General features: G+C 46.5%; 1 protein-coding gene across 1 annotated transcript in view; it reads right to left on the bottom strand.

The window, feature by feature from the left end:
* Window positions 1-16,189, bottom strand: part of dlc (deltaC) — a 29,215-nt gene extending 13,026 nt beyond the window's left edge. Inside the window, exons 1-6 of the mRNA XM_055663785.1 lie at window positions 15,884-16,189; window positions 15,502-15,753; window positions 14,853-14,910; window positions 14,128-14,385; window positions 12,582-12,642; window positions 9,123-9,423 (exon numbers count right to left, since the gene is read on the bottom strand). Of these exons, the coding sequence (XP_055519760.1) occupies window positions 9,123-9,423; window positions 12,582-12,642; window positions 14,128-14,385; window positions 14,853-14,910; window positions 15,502-15,753; window positions 15,884-15,931 (978 nt within the window). The 5' untranslated portion in view covers window positions 15,932-16,189. The remainder of the gene's footprint in view (window positions 1-9,122; window positions 9,424-12,581; window positions 12,643-14,127; window positions 14,386-14,852; window positions 14,911-15,501; window positions 15,754-15,883) is intronic.
* Window positions 16,190-18,224: the final 2,035 nt, after the last annotated feature.

Raw genomic sequence — 18,224 nt, 5'->3', positions numbered from 1 at the left:
GTGCAGATTGATCAATTCCGTATCGGCTTCCCATCAAACTTCACCGCCATCCATTAAGTCATCCCATGCTTGATCCCAATCTTTGACTGATGTTGCTCTCGAGCCACAGTCACAGTGGATCTCATACCTCTCTAAGCCCTCCCTTCACCACCTCCAGTTTAAATTCCATTTGGAATATTTTGGAGGACCAAGAACCTAATAGATAACGTGCCAGATGCCTGCACTGTAATATGACCAGTCCACCTGACATGACAGATCTAAAGGAGGTGGCAGTGGTGATCATGGACAGACAGGAGGGAATAACCTTGCGTGTCATCACCATCGACCCCACACGCACGCACACGCACGCCCGACGTCAGGATTGAACCTGGTTTTGCCGACAGAAGCAACCACTCTGCCACCCCTATCAACCCCCAAGCCGATGTCAAGAAATGGGAGTGAACATTAGATACAGGAAAGGTTATGGGTTCAGCCAGCACCTCAGCCACAGTAATGAAGATCGATGCTACAGGACTAGCCAAGCTGTTCCAGTATCATCACAACAACAGGTACTATTTTGCACACTTGGTACACAGCAGTACACAGATACACTGCCTTACTCCATCATCCCTCAGTGTAATGTTATCATTAATCAGACACAACCTTTCCATCATAAATCCGTGTGTTTGGTTTGTGTTAATTTCAGTCTTTCTACAGGAAGGTTTAGTGACCATTGGGGTCAAGGAAAGACCTTCCTTTGGGGTCAAGGAAAGAGCGTTCACCTCGAGGCCCTGTCCCACCACCATGCACAAGAGACAAGAAAGACACCATTGTGTGCAGATGCCAAGACATGTGCTCAGCTCTGACTGAACAACTTGTAACCGTGTGTGTGTGTGTGTGTGTGTGTGTGTGTGTGTGTGTGTGTGTGTGTGTGTGTGTGTGTGTGTGTGTGTGTGTGTGTGTGTGTGTGTGTGTGTGGACTCGACAACAAGAAGAAGTGACCATTGCAATTGCTTCCAATAATCTGTTTTATCACCAAAGTTAACATAAAGCCCCTCACTTTACCATCCACGTTCTCAGGAGTGAATGCAAAAGTGGGATAACATTGAGGCAGTGTGATCGATGGTGGACAGGGACTGAATGGGCCGAAGGGCCAGTTTCTATGCTGCTTCTTTCAATCAATCAATTTGTGGTGGGGCACAAGTGCCAGCAATGACCAGATGCCAACTAATTATTACTTTGTAACTAATCTTCTCCCCCACATGCAATCGTTAACTAACGATGTTCCCGAGATCCGATCATTAACTGGCCTCGCTCTTCTGCCCCAAATCATTAACTGACACTTCCCTCGGGCCCTGATCAATAACTGGTCCTGTCCCCCCGGTTGGACAGTTGATTATCAACTGATCTTGTCGTGAAGCAAGTCATCAACTGATCACTTCACCCGCGCCCCAACCATGAAGGGATTCTCAACCCGAGTTAGAGTCATGCAACCCGTACCTGCAACCTTAAACATTGAAAACAAAAACACTCAGGAGATCAAGCTGCATCGTTGGGAAGAGAAACTGGGAATATTTCAGCTCTGGGATCCTTTAGCAAAACCGAGGAAGAGAATGAAACTAGGACAGAAGGTTGTGGAGGAATGGATAGGACTAAGGGAAGATGTCCGACAGGGGGTGACCAGATGGATTAATAGGGGGAAGGAAGAAGAAAGAGCTTCTTTGTCCTGTAATGTGTACATAGCGAGTCCACGGGACTTGCCCTGACTATACTAAGAGAGAAACAAAAACTAGGTTTGAGTTTATCATCATCTCATTGAGCAACTTTTCCTTCAACTCCCCATGCACTATCTTCAGATCAAAGGTGTAGCTATAGAGACTCACCTGGGCTGTTTATTGGACGGGGTGGGAGATTGCAACCTTCACATGGTCCACCCTGTTTCAACTAATGCAATCAACCAGACGTGCACAAACAAGATCAAATAGAACAAGTTGACCGACAACTTTAGGCTGTGCACGCCTTAGGCAAGAAGTTTATTGGATATATAGAACAATTTTTGCTTCACGTCTTCAGACCTCTCTCCCTGATTTTTACTAGAATGTTGCCTGGGTTTCAGCGACTAAGTTACAGAGAAAGGTTGAACAAGTTAGGGCTTTATTCTTTGGAGCGCAGAAGGTTAAGGGGGGACTTGATAGAGGTTTTTAAAATGATGAGAGGGATAGACAGAGTTGACGTGGATAAGCTTTTCCCACTGAGAGTAGGGAAGATTCAAACAAGGGGACATGGCTTGAGAATTAAGAGACTGAAGGTAACATGAGGGGGAACTTCTTTACTCAGAGAGTGGTAGCTGTGTGGAATGAGCTTCCAGTGGAAGTGGTGGAGGCAGGTTCGTTTTTATCATTTAAAAATAAATTGGATAGTTATATGGATGGGAAGGGAATGGAAGGTTATGGTCTGAGCGCAGGTATATGGGACGGGGAGAATACGTGTTCGGCATGGACTAGAAGGGTCGAGATGGCCTGTTTCCGTGCTGTAATTGTTATATGGTTATATATGATATATCGATGACGCGATTTAAACCAGCACAGTAAGACTAGTGGGAGAACTGGGAAGGGAAAGGGGATGGAGAGAGAAAGCAAGGGCTATCTGAAGTCAATGTCCATATCGCTGGGTATTATATATCTGCAGTTCCTTCCTCTATCTACATCATCTATCTAACCCAGGAACAGATCTAGTATCAGATCCTGGATCCTTAATCTGCCCTGGATTCCATATCCTGCCCCGAACTGGAGTAGAGATCCTCAAATCTTGATTTTCCGTGGATTAATTCCTGGATCTGGATAACTAAGTCTGACTGCACACGAACATCAGTTGTCACCTTGCCAACCAAGATGACACAAGATCAAACCAAATGTACGTTAATGGGAGACGTGGCCTCTGAAACAATAACATCAACATATCCACAGAGTGCCTTCTATGTTGTTTAGCTCAGAGATACTGCGCGGAAACAGGCCCTTCGGCCCACCGAGTCTGTACCGATCAGCGATCCCCGCACATTGACACTACCCTACACACACACACAAGGGACAATTTATACTTATGCCAAGCCAATTAACCTACAAACCTGCAAGTCTTTGGAGCGTGGGAGGAAAGCAAACATCGCGGAGAAAACCCACGCAGGTCACGGGGAGAACGTACAGACTCCGTACAGACAGCACCCGTAGTCGGGATCGAACCCGGGCCTCTAGCGCTGCAAGCGCAGCAAGGCAGCAACTCTACCGTGCCACCATTGTAGATGAAGGCCACAGCACAATTCACTGATGTGTTACGAGCAAGACTTAACTGATCGCCACATACTTTGCCATTTGAGCTTTGCCGACCCTCATATTCAATGTGAAGCAAGATCAAACCGGGGGGGGAAGAGATATACAGCTAGTGACCAGCAAGCTTGGTCAAAGTAGGAAGTTAAAGGTGTAGGTTTTAAAGCATCTTAAAAGGGGAGAGAGAGAGTTCAGGAAGGGATATTTCCAAAGCTTAGGTCATGATGACCGAAGGAAAGGTCACCATGTTAAGTATTCAGCACAGGAGCCCCTGGAGAATATGCAGGACCTGCCTTTTGGACCTCTGACTTTATGCAAAATTTCCCAAATACTTAAGTATTTGTTGAAGATGGTAATAATAATGTGGTATGATACTTATTAATAGCGGATACTGCATATATTCCATTTGGTTAATTACGGGTCGTGTTAGGTTGAATATTCATTGACATGAGAGAATTATTGATTGTGTGTGTGTGTGTGTGTGTGTGCGTGTTGCTGTGTGCGTGTTGTGTGTGCGTGTGTGTGTGCGTGTGTGTTCCTGCATAAACCAATTCAATAGTGGTTTACTACAGAAAATGGATATTTCTGACTTATGACACAATTAGTTATCAGGCAGTTCTCAGCAATGGAGCCCTTGTTTAACCTAGATTTAGGAATGTGCAGAAAGCTTCTCGACCCAGAAACGTCACCTATTCCTTATCTCCGGAGATGCTGCCTGACCCACCGAGTCACTCCAGCGTTTTGCGTCCATCTTTAAAAATGCGCACATTTCTTTGGACTGATATGTGCAGATGGCACCAATATGTTTTTCTTTGTTAATTTACAGAGAAGATGTAATTGAATTACAAATAAGACAAAAGGGTCCAATGATGTAATTGGCAAACGCATCAAAAGCTGCTTTGTTGATAAGATGTGGAAGATTTAATCACGGGCCCGAGGTATAAATTCATTCTGTACTTGTTCTGGAACCATCAACACTTCATGAACGAGATCATGCTTGTCGCCAGGGCATGACGGGCGCGATTCCTCTTCCCATGGCGACAGCAGGCCTTGAAACAGGCCCTTCGGCCCACCAAGTCCGCGCCGACCAGCGATCCCCGCACACTAACACTATCCGACACATTTGTAATTTACAGGAGCCAAATTAACCACAAACCTGTACGCCTTTGGAGTGTGGGATGAAACCGGAGCTCCCGGAGAAAACCCAGAAGGTCACGGGGAGAACGTGCAAACTCCGCACTGTCAGGATCGAACCCGGATCTGTGGCGCTGTAAGGCAGCAACTCTACCGCTGTGCCACCGTGCCAACCTAGTCCTGGGTAACCTACACTATCTAGGGGGAACTTCCCTATCCAGGTTTATACCTACACTGGAGACCTCCCCATATCCTGGGGACAGGCAGACACATGGACTATATCAGCAGGGAAGTCAAGTCAAGTCTATTTGTCACATACACATACGAGATGTGCAGTGAAATGAAAGTGGCAATGCTCGCCACGGAATAGACAGTGGTCCAAAACTGTCTCGCCCACATCCAGGTCCAGAATAGATTCTTGGACTCTCACACTCCATGAGAACTAAGCTGTGGAAGAAGATCAAAATAGCCCTTCCACGGAGTTTGAACTTCCAACTCTGAAAACATGGGGCAGAATGGAGGGACGTAGACAGGGGCAGCAGAGGGCAGGGTAAAGAGGGCAGGCTGTAGTTGAGTAGCAAGGCAAAGATCTGGGTTGGGAATCAGTGCGATGGTGGAGTGGATATGCGATTCCCATCGGGATCGGAATGGACTTTGCACACTCTCCCTGCTTCAGCTTCCCAGAGAGGTAAATAACAGGACAACTTTAACTGTGAGCCGCGATGTAAAACAGGTCGTTCAAGATCACATTCCTGATAAGCACATTGATCGAGGTTCCTTCCTGTTGACTTCAATGGTGAGCAAAATCCAGTCGGAAATACGACAGGAGATTGTTGGGACAACAATGCCTGTTGCTCACGAATGACTTTAACCCCTCGAGGGTATGGAGAGGAAGGGGACGGCAAGGGAATAAAGCTCCAATCTTAATTCAAGGGAAAAATCTCACAGAGGCCATGCATCCAGCCTACGTTGTACAATATGTGGGAAGGAACTGCAGGTGCTGGTTTACACCGAAGATAGACACAAATTGCTGGAGTAACTCAGCGGGACGGGCAGCATCTCTGTAGAGAAGGAACGGGTGATGTTTCGGGTCGAGCACCACCTTCAGACCGAGCCGGGGGAGAGGGAAACTTGAGATATGGCTGAGTAAAGTGTGAATATTAGAGTTCTAATCACTTGCTCAAGAACTTTGGTTATGTTAAGGATGGTGCTTTATCATTAATGTTTTATTATTATTAAAGTTTGGTGTTTTCCGAGTCATTCGTAACTGTCACTGTATGTCATGTTGTTACTTATGGGTGGAGCACCAAGGCAAATTCCTTGTATGTGAATATTTGGTCAATAAACTGGAGGTTTTCGCCGCTCCCACTCACCAGTGTTCTGGTGACTATCAATGACAGCACAGATGTGCAGACAGATGTGAAGCCACATCTGGCCCACTGCTAAGGTTACCAGCTCACTGCCTTCATACGAGGGGAACCTCACTATCCCGAACCCGCGATAAGGCTTTGGCAGGGACTTTGGACAAGCTAGTCAACATTTACCACCCCACCCTGTTTTTGGGCACCTAGTCAACTGTCTAGACTCTCACACGGGACATGGGTCAAAGAACATTTCCCACGATCGTACAATTGCAAACACGTGGGGAATGCATTCGCAGATTTGGAACCAAACCCTCCCATTGCACAAAGGGCGGTCGGACTCGACCCACCTCCACAACCGGCTGTGGATGCCAAAGACCAGTTGCAGCTTTGCAGGCCGGGAGTTTAGAGATACAGCACAGAAACAGGCCCTTCGGCCCACCGGGTCTGTGCTGACCAGCGACCCCCACATATTAACACTATCCTACACACACACACTATGGACAAATTTTACATTTACCAAGCCAATTTACTGACAAACCTGCAAACGTCTTTGGAGGAAGCCGAAAGCAAACCCACGCGGTCGCGGGGAGATCGTGCAAACTCCTTGCAGACAGCACCTGTAGTCGGGATCGAACCCGGGTCTCCGACGCTGTGAGGCAGCAACTCTACCGCTGATTGTTGGATGTTTTACAAGGGCCAATGCCAGGGCGAGATAACTGCAGGAGTGCAAGCTGCATAGGGGGCAGGGATAGGATGCAACAGGGCTGCAGAGGTGGGCAGATGACGTCTAACGTGGAGAACTTATGTGTCACGATAGGAATAGAATGTCCAAAAAAGGCCAAGGAGAGCTGTTCCCAGGATGAGGAACATAAGGTCATGTGATGGGAGTAGAATTAGGCCATTCGGCCCATCCAGTCTCCTCCGCCATTCAATCATGGCTGATCTATCTCTCCCTCCTAACCCCTTCCGACACCCGTACTGATCAAGAATCTATCTATCCATCTCGGCCTTAAAAATATCCACCGACTTGGCCTCTACAGCCTTTATGAGAGTAGATCGGAAAGATTGGGACTGTTTTCTTAAGGGGAGATTTGACAGAATGCCAAGGCATCTGGACAGATTGGATTGGGGGAGCCCGTTCCCTATAGGAGAGAAACCAACTTGAATAAACGTGTAAATATCTCACATGCTTCACAGAAGAATAACTGGATATAAATTGCTACGGACCAGAACAAAGCTTTCTATATTAGGATAAGGAAGTAGGTTTCAAGGAGATGCTTATTTTCCTACAGGATGTCCCGCTGAGTTACTCCAGCTTTTTGTGTCTATCTTCAATTTAAACCAGCATCTGCAGTTCCTTCCTACACATATCTCTGCTAACCTGTACCGATGGCCACAGAGTAACTCTCGTTTCCCCCCCCACCATTTTTTGAGACGGCATTTCAATCCGTCAGCTTCCCTACAATGTACACAAGGCTAAATATCTTGGGTGGATGGGGAGTTATTGCCTTACAGCGCCAGAGAACCAGGTTTGGCCCCGACTGTGAGAGCTGCCTGTACGGAGTTTGTACATTCTACCCCGGACCACGTGGGTTTTCTCTGGGTGCTCCGGTTTCCTCCCACACTCCAAAGACATACAAGTGTGTTGGTTAATTGGCTTCACCAAAAATTGTAAATTGTCCCCAGTGTGTAGGATAATGCAAGCACACAGGGACAGCACGGACCTGATGGGCCGAAGGGCCAGTTTCCGTACTGTATCTCCAATCTAAACTAAATATGATAAAATAATTCCACCTTATATGCATCTCCCGAATACAATTGTAATTTTCAATAATCTCAACAGAATAAAGTTGCTTATAATAAATATATAGATTAAAACGAAATAATGTTGGAACGCCTGGATCTAAAATGCAAAGTGGGTACGAAGGAACTGCAGATGCTGGTTTAAAATCGAAGATGCTGGAGTAACTCAGCGGGACAGGCAGTATCTCTGGAGAGAAGGGATGGGTGATGTTTCAGGTCAGCCGTCTGCCCGAAACGTTACCCATTTCTTCCAGAGATGCTGCCTGTCCCGCTGAGTTACTCCAGCACGTTGTGTCTTAAAACAGCAAGGTGTTCTGTATCTAGGTGTAATACGCTGAAAAGCTCCAGGTACAGCATCACTCAGCTCGTTTGGTGAAGTAACACCCCCTCACGATCACACACACACACACACGAGACCCTCGGAGGTTTCCTTGGTTAAGGATTAAAAGACCATAAACCATCTTCTCCGATCACATCCCAAGCTCTGGTTCCTTGCCACTGGCCCAGACAATCCCAGCAAGGGGAACACTGCTGCGAGAGTCCCGAGCATCGCCTGGTGTTTCACTCGAACCCCCCCTGCCCGAGTTTCCCCCACAGTGGGGGGGGCTCAGCTGGTGTTTGCCCATCCACCAGCTTCAGCCTCTCCATGCAATGTTGCCTGTACTCCAACATAAACCACATCTAGTTTTAATTCACACTTGTCTTCCACCGATCCAGCATTACTTCCAGTGTGTCGTAGTAAATGACTTCCAGCATAATACGTTTAAACTCTTCCATGGTAGCCATCCACCACATCTCAGTGTCAATGGACAATAGACAATAGTTGCAGGAGGAGGCCATTCGGCCCTTCGAGCCAGCACCTCCATTCAATGTGATCATGGTTGATCCAGTCCTGCATTTATCCAATGCAGTAGACAACAACTCAATCCAGATCCCAGATCAAACCCAACACTCCAACGGCCACCAACTCAACTCAAAACACAACAGGAGTTGGCGATTGGAAATCCAGAACCTGCCCGTCCTCAGATCATTGATTGTCCACCTTGCCCGACGCTGGGACAGGAGAGAAACGAGAACTGCAGAACACCAGAGGATGAGAATATCGGACCAGGAGCTGGCCACTCGACCCCTAAAATCTGCCCCGCCATGAAATACAATCATGGCTGATCTGCCCCTGGCCTCACCTTCTCATCTCCTCCTCTGTGCTAGAGTTATGAAGTCTTAATAAACTGAGATGCTTCTGCAGAGAAATGAAACCCTTGCCTTCCTCAAAGTCCCAAGGCACAACAGAGAATTGGTATTATGGGCGAGGTTTATATGGCTGGAAATAAGGTGGCTAATTTACCCACAGCAAGTTGATTGTTACCCACAGCAAGTTGAAACAACATTGAAATGACAATGAGGAAATACGCCACTAGGTTTCAGAGAAGACCCTTGTGCGTGCGTGTGGATTACGTACTGTGCAGTGATGGTGGCGGCTGGATCAGCCCAGTCCGCAGCCTGGTTTAAATGCGTCACTTACCGTGCAGCTGCCTCCGTTCTTGCAGGGATTGCTGTCGCATTCATTGGTCTCGATCTGGCAGTTGGTGCCGCTGTAGCCGGGCTTGCAGGTACAGGTGTAACTCCCCTGGCCGGTGTTGGAGCAGGTGGCCCCGTGCGTGCACGGCTTGTGGTTGGTGCAGTAGTTGAGGTCCTGGTTGCAGAAGAGGCCGCCCCAGCCCTCCTGGCAATTGCACTGCCAGGGTTCCTGGCACATACCGTGCAGGCAGCCGGGGTAACGGATGCACTGATCGCAGAACCGCCCCTGCCAACCAATGCGACATCTACAAGAAAGACAGGACATAGTCAGGCATTCAGAGAGTCATACAACATAGGAAAAGCCTCTTCAGACCAACTCAACCAGCATGCATGTCTAAGCTAGTCCCATTTGACAAGTACTGGGAGCAGGATTAGCCCACCAAGTCTACGCCATTCAATCATAGCTGATGGTTTGTAACAAAGACAAGTCACTAGAGTACCTGAAGCTATTTTATTGAGATACATCCACTGGCAAAGATTGGTCTCCCAAGTGGCAAATTGATGTCCAAAATGGACCATATCTTTTCCTCTCAACCCCGTTTTTCTGGCTTCTCCCTACAACACCTGACATTCTTACTAATCAAGAATTTGATTACTATTAGAAACATAGAAAATAGCAGGAGTAGGCCATTCGGCCCTTCGAGCCTGCACCGCCATTCAATATGATCATCCAACTCAGTATCCCATCCCTGCCTTCTCTCCATACCCCCTGATCCCTTTAGCCACATGGGCCACATCTAACTCCCTCTTAAACATAGCCAATGAACTGTGGCCTCAACTACATTCTGTGGCAGAGAATTCCACAGATTCACCACTCACTGTGTGAAAAATGTTTTCCTCATCTCGGTCCTAAAAGATTTCCGCCTTATCCTTAAACTGTGTGGCCCCTTGTTCTGGACTTCCCCAACATTTGCTCAGGTTTAATCAATAAAGGGGCCGTCCCACTGTACAAGCTAATTCAAGAGCTCTCCCGAGTTCCCCCCGCCCGATTCAAACTCGGAGAATTACGGCAATGGCCGCTCATAGGTACTCGGGGCTCTCGTGGACATTTGTCAACATGTTGAAAAATCTTCACGAGTCTTCACGAGGTTACCGCGTTTCCCGAGTTGCCGTTAGCGTTACGAGCCGCTAAGAGACGTCCCCGAGCTCCAACGTACCTGCTACGTTCGTTCTACGCGCTTACCACGAGTTTGATTTTTTTTAAATTTAAACTCGGGAGAGCTCTTGAATTAGCTCGTACACTGGGACAGCCCCTTAAATCTCTAAACCTTTCCTATCGATGTACATGCACAAATGTCTTTTAAATGTTTATGAAGGAACTGCAGATGCTGGAAAATCGAAGATAGACAAAAGTGCTGGAGAAACTCAGCAGGTGCGGCAGCATCTATGGAGCAAAGGAAATAGGAAACCGAGTCCATCTCCTGCGGTTTTACTTAGGGATATCCATTTCAGTCTTCTTCTCTCCCTACTTACTCTTTTGTTCCCCCTTAACATACTCTCTGGATTCTGCTTAATCTTATCTCTTTGAATCACTTCCCTCTGGAAGGCAACTCCGGACTGTCAAAGCTGCCACAGCCAGACAGTTTTTTCCCCCACGAGTAGTTGCTCTACTCAATAACCAAAAATCTGTAGCCTCCTTATGCTCTGGTATTTTATTTAATTGACATGTTTAATCAATAATGTTTTATTATTTAATGTTTAATGTTTTATTCCTAATTGTCGCTGTTTGTCCTGTTGTCACTTGCGGGCGGAGCACCAAGGCAAATTCCTTGTATGTGAAGTATAAACGTATAAATGGAGAACTGGAAATATTAACCTGTAGACAACCCAAAGGAGATGGACTCGGCTAATTCCGTAATGAGAGGGTAGATTAAAATGCTGGAGAAACTCAGCGGGTGAGGCAGAATCTATGGAGCGAAGGAATAGGTGACGTTTAGGGTCAATATCCTTCTTCAGACTCAATAGATGCTGCCTCACCCGCTGAGTTTCTCCAGCATTATCTACCTTCGATTTTTCCAGCATCTGTAGTTCCTTCTTAAACATCCCATAACGAGAGGGTTGTTTTTCAAGATAGCGTTGATATTTTGGGTCTGTATTCCTTGGAATTTAAAAAACTGATACTCAAATATATAAAATGCTACACGCACATGGGAAAGTAGATATTGAGGCATTTCCACTTCTAGGGGAGTCAAGGACAGGGGTTTCATTGTTCCAAGTTCCTAGTTACTTAAAACTGAGATGCATAGATTTTTTTTTCCTCGCAGAGGGTGGTGAATCTCTGGAATTCACTGCCTCAGAGAGTGGTGGGACCATGGTGAAAATCATTGGATATTTTCAAGGTTGAGATAGATGGATATTTAATAGATTAAACAATTTAAAGTGCTGGACATGACTCAGAAGAGGGGTTGAGGCCATCATGTTCAAAGGTTCTAGGGGCAGAATTAGGCCATTCAGCCCATTCCGCCATTCTATCATGGCTAATGTTAGAACATAGATCCTCCATGGTCATATCGAACGGTGGAACAGGCTTGAGGGACCGAATGGCCTACTTATGTTCGGACTTATGTTCAATGGTTAATGATGGTAGCAGTAATTCTATTTGGACTAATAATCTAAATGGATACGGATGTTGGAAACACAAGGCCTCAGCTTGGAATAACTCAGCAGGCCAGGCAGCATCTGGGGAGGTAGATTACGGTTCCGCCTTTATACCAGCGGGCCAGGCAGCTCATTCAATATTTCAGGTCGGGACCCATCTTCAGACTGATTCTTCAGGGTCTAATTCTTCTTCAGACTGAAGAAGGATCCTGAGCCAAAACATCACCCGTCTATTCCCTCTACAGATGCTGCCTGGCCCGCTGAGTTAGTTCCTCCAGCACTTTTAGTGTTTTGCCGAACAATCTATTTTGAGAAGCAAGTACGTTTATTGGCCAAGTATTCACATACAAGGAATTTGCCTTGGTGCTCCGCCCAGAAGTAACAACATGACATACAGTGACAGTCACAAATGACTCCGAAAACACTAACTATTATTAATAATAAAACATTAATGATGAAACACCATTGATCAAGCATGGGAACCAACAAAATACCAGTTCAAAGGGAGGCTACAGATTTTTGGCTGTTGAGTAGAGCAACTATTTGAGGATAAAAACTGGCAAATTTGGCAACTGTGATGAAAAACAAAAACTGAAAGTTTGCTGAAGTTGGGAAACGTTGCAATATCTTCTGTAAACAATGTGATGTGTTCTCAGCTCCTGGGCAGCAGGCTAGAAATGTCTCACCTGTAACCAATTCTGGACAGCCGACACCCTCCTTGCCCATCTACATCCCAATAAATAATAAATCCGTTTCGAGAGTAATGTAAAGAAAAAAAAATTTGAACAAAGTAATCGAAACTTACATGCATTCTCCCGGCCTTCCACAGTATCCATATTTATCGTGGCAACCCAGCAAGCAAATAGCTGTGAAATATTTGGAAGAGAGGATAATGTTTTAAGAGATTTACAAACAGATTCAAGAGTTTGGGGGATGTTTTCAGGTGCAGCTAACTCCTCCCAGGCAAGGCTCTGTCCGGAACAATAACACACGTTCGCTGTCTGCAATAAAGGGGCTTAGTTCGTGTGTCTCTATTAAACCGCGCTCCCCTTAAGCACCCGGGAGAATAAAGCCCTGGGCAGACCCAGCAAAGCAAACTGCCCCATCTGAAAAGAAGCCTTAACAAGCTCGATTGAGGAGTTAAGTTTCCATGCCAACATATCCTTGCACTCGCGTGTTGCCCCTTTTATTGTGCACACTGCCGCCCTTTCAAAACATGGTGAAATTTATTCAAATGTTATTCTTCAGCTGTGGTGTGTCAGCTGTCTTTGTTGCCCTCCCCCTCCGAGGGGAGGCGGCTTGTGTTAACACACTTGAATAAGTTAACCAGACGGAACATATGCTTTTAACTCGGCCACATTCATCCCCCTTTTCAATGGGAGGTCCCAGCCTCTCTCTGTTGTATCAGACCGAAATCCCACCACCAAAGTTTGGAAAATGACCCAAACTGTTTATTTTTTTCATTTTGCTTTGCTTTGATCTTGAAATCCCCCAAAGTTACAATTGAGAATTGCCCCAAATCTCAATATTTAAGGAGTTAAAGCAAGATTTCAAACAAGAAAGATCGAGTCATTTAATTTCTGCAAATAAGATTTTGAGGGTGTGAGTTTGCACTATCTCAAATAATGTATCTGTCGTTTCCCCAACACTATCCAACACATACTAGGGACAATTTACAATCTTTATCAAAGCCAATCAGCCGACAAATTTGTATGTCTTTTGGTCAATTGGTTTTTGGAAAATATCCCGGTGGGACAGGCAGCAAAATAGAGACACTTGTGTTAGAGATACTGCAATTGGGAATAACAAACAAACAAACAGCTGGTGGAAATGAACATAAAACCTCGACAATCACTTTAATCTTTCTCGCTGGTCCGCAGAGTTCCCCCAGCGGTCTGGTCACGCGAGGAACCGCAGACGCTGGAAACCTGAGCAAAAGACAAAGTGCTGGAGGAACTCAGCGGGCCAGGCAGCATCTGTTGATGGGGAATGTATAGACACAGTTACAGGTTGGGACTGCAGAAGGGTTGAGTCCACTCTCTCCAGTTCCCCCAGCACTGGACATACAGGGAACTGCAGGTGCTGGTTTAAGACAAAAAAAAAAAGACACAAAGTGCTGGAGTAATTCAACGGGTCAGGCGAGTTACTCCAGCACGTTGCGACTTTTTTTTGTAAACCAGCATCTGCACCTACACTGCTGGCAGTAACTCAGCGGATCAGGCAGCACCAACCCTCCGAGTTACTCCAGCATTTTGTGTAATTTCTGTTCCTTCACCCAACGCTGTGTGTGTGTTTTTTTTCTCCCAACAGTTTAATTTTTTAAAGCACAATAGAGAGGGAGCCAAGCTTACGTTCAGAGCAGTAATCACCCTTCCAGCCGGGCAGGCAGACTCGCTGGCCGGTCTCGTCGCAGGTGTAGTGGCCAAAGTTGTCGTCTCTGGGTCGGCAGTAGACAGAACAGCCCTCGCCGTAGTAAAACTCGCCGCAAACCACATGGTAGCTGTAGCGTAGTTCGCTCTGTTCCACAGTCTGGACGTCCTGAGACCAGTCCTCACCTATCGCCAGGCGGCGACCAGTGGCCAAGCGGCTAATCAGGTTCTGGGGGTTATCTGTTGGTGTGGGTGGAGGGAAGATGGAAAGAATGGGGGAGAGGGTGAGAAAGGAAGTACATCTGAAGGTAGACAAAAATGCTGGAGAAACTCAGCGGGTGCAGCAGCATCCATGGAGCGAAGGAAATAGGCAACGTTTCGGGCCGAAACCCTTCTTCAGACTGAAGGGCGAGTGCTGGCGAACGGGGGGGGAGCAAAGAATGTTATGTCGGAAGGAACTGCAGATGCTGGTTTAAAAGCTGGAGTAACTCAGCGGGACAGGCGGAATCTCTGTGGAGAGAAGGAATGAATGGGTGATGTTTCGGGTTCTTCAGAAAAGCAACCCGTCCATTCTCTCCAGAGATGCCGCCTGCCCCGCTGAGTTACTCCAGCATTTCTGTCTCTCTTCGGCAGTGAGTATAGAACGGATACATTGAACGCGACCGATTCACTGCGCCCTCTGGTAATAAGATTGAGAATTGATTTACCGGTGCTGGGCTCGTTAGATTCCGCATTCCAGGCCTCGATGATCAGAGAGAAAGTTCCCTGCAGAGAGTAAAAATAAACAATTTGTCACTCTAACTTACTCGGACACCCTTAGGCGCTACAACTCTCTCTCTCCATCTCTTCTGCCCAGTTGCAACCTTTATATTAATTTGCAAAAATCTCCAAAATCCAACACCACAAATTAATGAACATAGTAATCCCAAACTCCAACCCCGTCTGAAAGAGTACCTTTTTTAGCGCCTTGTTTGCAAGCGGCTTTTAGTTTAGAGATACAGCTCGGAAACAGGCCCTTCGGCCCACCCATTCCGCGTCTATCAGCGATTCCTGTACATTAACACTATCTTTTTTTTTACAATTTACATTTTTTTTAAACCGAAGCTTTTAAAATCAGCCATGATCACAATGAATGGCTCGAAGGGCCGAATGGCCTCCTGCTGCAGCTATTTTCTAAGTTTCGAAGCCAATTAACCTACAAATCTTTACATATTTGGAGGGTGTGGGGAGGAAACCGATGAAAACCAACGCAGGTCACAGGGAAAACGTGCAAACTCTGTACAGACAGCACCCCGTGGTCGGGATCGAACCGGCGCTTTGTGAGGCAGTAGCTCTACCCGCTGCGGCAATACTTACCGGCCATGTGAATTGGAAGGGGATCCGTATGGGCTCGCTATCGCGAACCATGTCGCCTCCTGGTCCCAAGACCGGTGTGTTGCCGGCTCCGTAGGTACATGGAGGCTCAGGCGAGATGTTGACTTGATAATGCTTGAGACACACCCGGAAGAAACGGCCGCACTGCTGGCCTCTCTGACAACTGCGAGACAACCCAGACTGGCGGCTGCTGAACGAGTCCACTTTAAGCTCGAAGATGCCGGTGCAAAAAGTCTGAGGAAGGGTTTAAAAAAAAAAAATTTTTTTTAAGCAATGAATAATTAAGATTTTCCACCAAAAATGAATGAGCAAGCAAGAGTGGGGTTTGTGAGAGGAATGGGGTTATTCAGGATTGAAGTCTTACCTGGGCAACGGACAGCAGGAATACAACACACGAGAAAACTGTAGCCATCCTGGATAGACTTTGCCTCTGTCCAGCAAACTAGAGGCAGATACAATCCAAACCGAGTCAGCGTTATAATACAGCAAATCGAAGAATTCTCCAAAGCTTAAGTCGACTGAATTCAGGAGAGACTCGGTTGCCTCTCCGTTTTGTGATATCAATCTGCGTTGGGTTGGGTTGGGTTGGGGGGTTTTGTTTGTTCTTTGATTAACTCCCGTGGACGTCAGCGCTTCGCGGGCTCCCTCTCGCTCTGTCTCTCTGCTGTGTTTGAATGGGGAGGCTGCCGGCTACGTCCCTTTATATGCTTCCGTCGGGTGCGATATTCCGTCAATCACACGCTGTCGCCTGTTGCCTGTGATCGCAAGCAAAAGGCTCTCAACACCTCTCTGACGGCCAAATGCAATTCAGGGAGTGTGTGTGTTTGGGGGGGGGGGATAAATAGTGGGAAAGACAAAAAAAAATAACCCAACATCCGAAACTATCTTTTAAAGTCATTAACTCTTAGCTCGTGACTCCCATGTGAGTTAATTCCAAGCCATTAATTTTGCATTCGTTTTCACATTCAAACAAGTTCCAGAAAAGTTCCTGTGATGGATCCAGCATTTTGGTCCATTTCCCAACATTCAAACTTGTGGCGACTTTGATTCCGTAAATTAATAAGCCACCTAACGATTTTAAAAAAAAATCAAATAAATCTTTCGATTTGAATCCTTTGGTTAAAAACCCTGGTTAAAAATTCATGGAACTCTTTTTTATTAATAAAGTTGCTTTTTGCCCACTGCGATGGAATTAATTTCCACAAATCGCCTGTGATTCTCTGCCCATTTGAAACGCCGAGATTGTTACATTGTGGTTTTGAGGATAGGGTGGGTGTGTTCTAAATATAAAAGTTAGATTCTCTGAAAAATGCAAATCGCATTTGTTGTTTTAAATGCAACTTTTTATTGAACTTTCTGGTCATCTATTTTGATGTTGAAGATGTCATTGTTCGCTCTGCTGCTTTTCTGAGGCTGACGCTTTAAATTAAAACGCACAGCTCTGATTATGTTGACGCGTGTGTTGCAATCGGGGAAGAGAGGGGGGGTATTTTTCTAGAAGGGGAGGGGGGGAGTTAATGATTGTGAAATACTAGGGGTATTTTTCTTTCTCCAGAGGGGGTTGGGGAGGTGGGATTGTTCTGCCGTTGTCCGTCCCTGTGGCTGTACTCAGCTGTATGATAATATGATAACACCTGCCCTACTCCACAGAAACCAGCTTTTTGTGTTATGCACCAACACCTCGAGTTGTTTTTTTTTGCCGCAGAATATCTCAGTTTGCAAGTTGCGTTTGATTTTTTTTTTAAATTGCAAACTCCCTCTCCTCCTCTCCAATTCCCTCACACGAACGGGTCACTTTCCAGGCGAGGGGTGGTCTCACCTGTCACCTACTTTTTCCAAGAGTTGATTTGGGTTTTTTGTTTAAGAAAAGAGATTTTAATCGATTGTGCTCCCGGTTCCTTCTCTTCCCCCCCGAGTGGGGTTACAAGCTGTTGCCCGGCTCACCCCAAACCTGCCCCAGCAACACGAACCAGGGTTTATGAGTCATTGCAGCGGCCATCTGCTCCAGCGACCACCCCAGCTCGCCAGACACAGATACCTCACACTGCATTTGTACAATTGTTTTCAAAACTATCATCCATCAGTCATAACACAGGGGAATGTTGCTATTTTTTTAACCCCCTCCCGAACTTCAGCCTTTATTTAATCCATCTGCAAGGGCGAGGCATTAAAAAATATCCCAACCGTCACAAAACAAGGTGCTGCTCGCCGGTAAACTGCATCGGTTGGGTCATCCGGACTTTCCGCAAACCAAACCCCAGAACTGATGTCAGGTTTTGCGGGGAAGCAGCGCTTGCAGAACACGCAAATGAGGATGTTGACCTCAGCGGCAGAATCTGGCGATGTGTCAAAAAGCTTGGTACACAAAAATGCTGGAGAAACTCAGCGGGTGCAGCAGCATCTATGGGGCGAAGGAAATAGGCGAAGCTTCGGGCCGAAACCCTTCTGGAAATAGGCAACGTTTCGGGCCGAAACCCGGAAGGGTTTCGACCCGAAACGTTGCCTATTTCCTTAGCTCCATAGATGCTGCTGCACCCGCTGAGTTACTCCAGCACTCTGTGAAACATCACCTATCCATGTTCTCCATAGATGCTGCCTGACCCGCTGAGTTACTCCAGCACTCTGTGTAACGCCACCTATCCATGTTCTCCATAGATGCTGCCTGACCCGCTGAGTTACTCCAGCACTCTGTGAAACGTCACCTA

This window comes from Leucoraja erinacea, chromosome 38 (genome assembly GCF_028641065.1).
Source record: "Leucoraja erinacea ecotype New England chromosome 38, Leri_hhj_1, whole genome shotgun sequence".
In the NCBI taxonomy this organism is placed as follows: Eukaryota; Metazoa; Chordata; class Chondrichthyes; order Rajiformes; family Rajidae; genus Leucoraja; species Leucoraja erinaceus.
The sequence above is the reverse complement of the archived record's forward strand: the minus strand, read 5'-3'. Positions and strand labels throughout refer to the sequence as shown.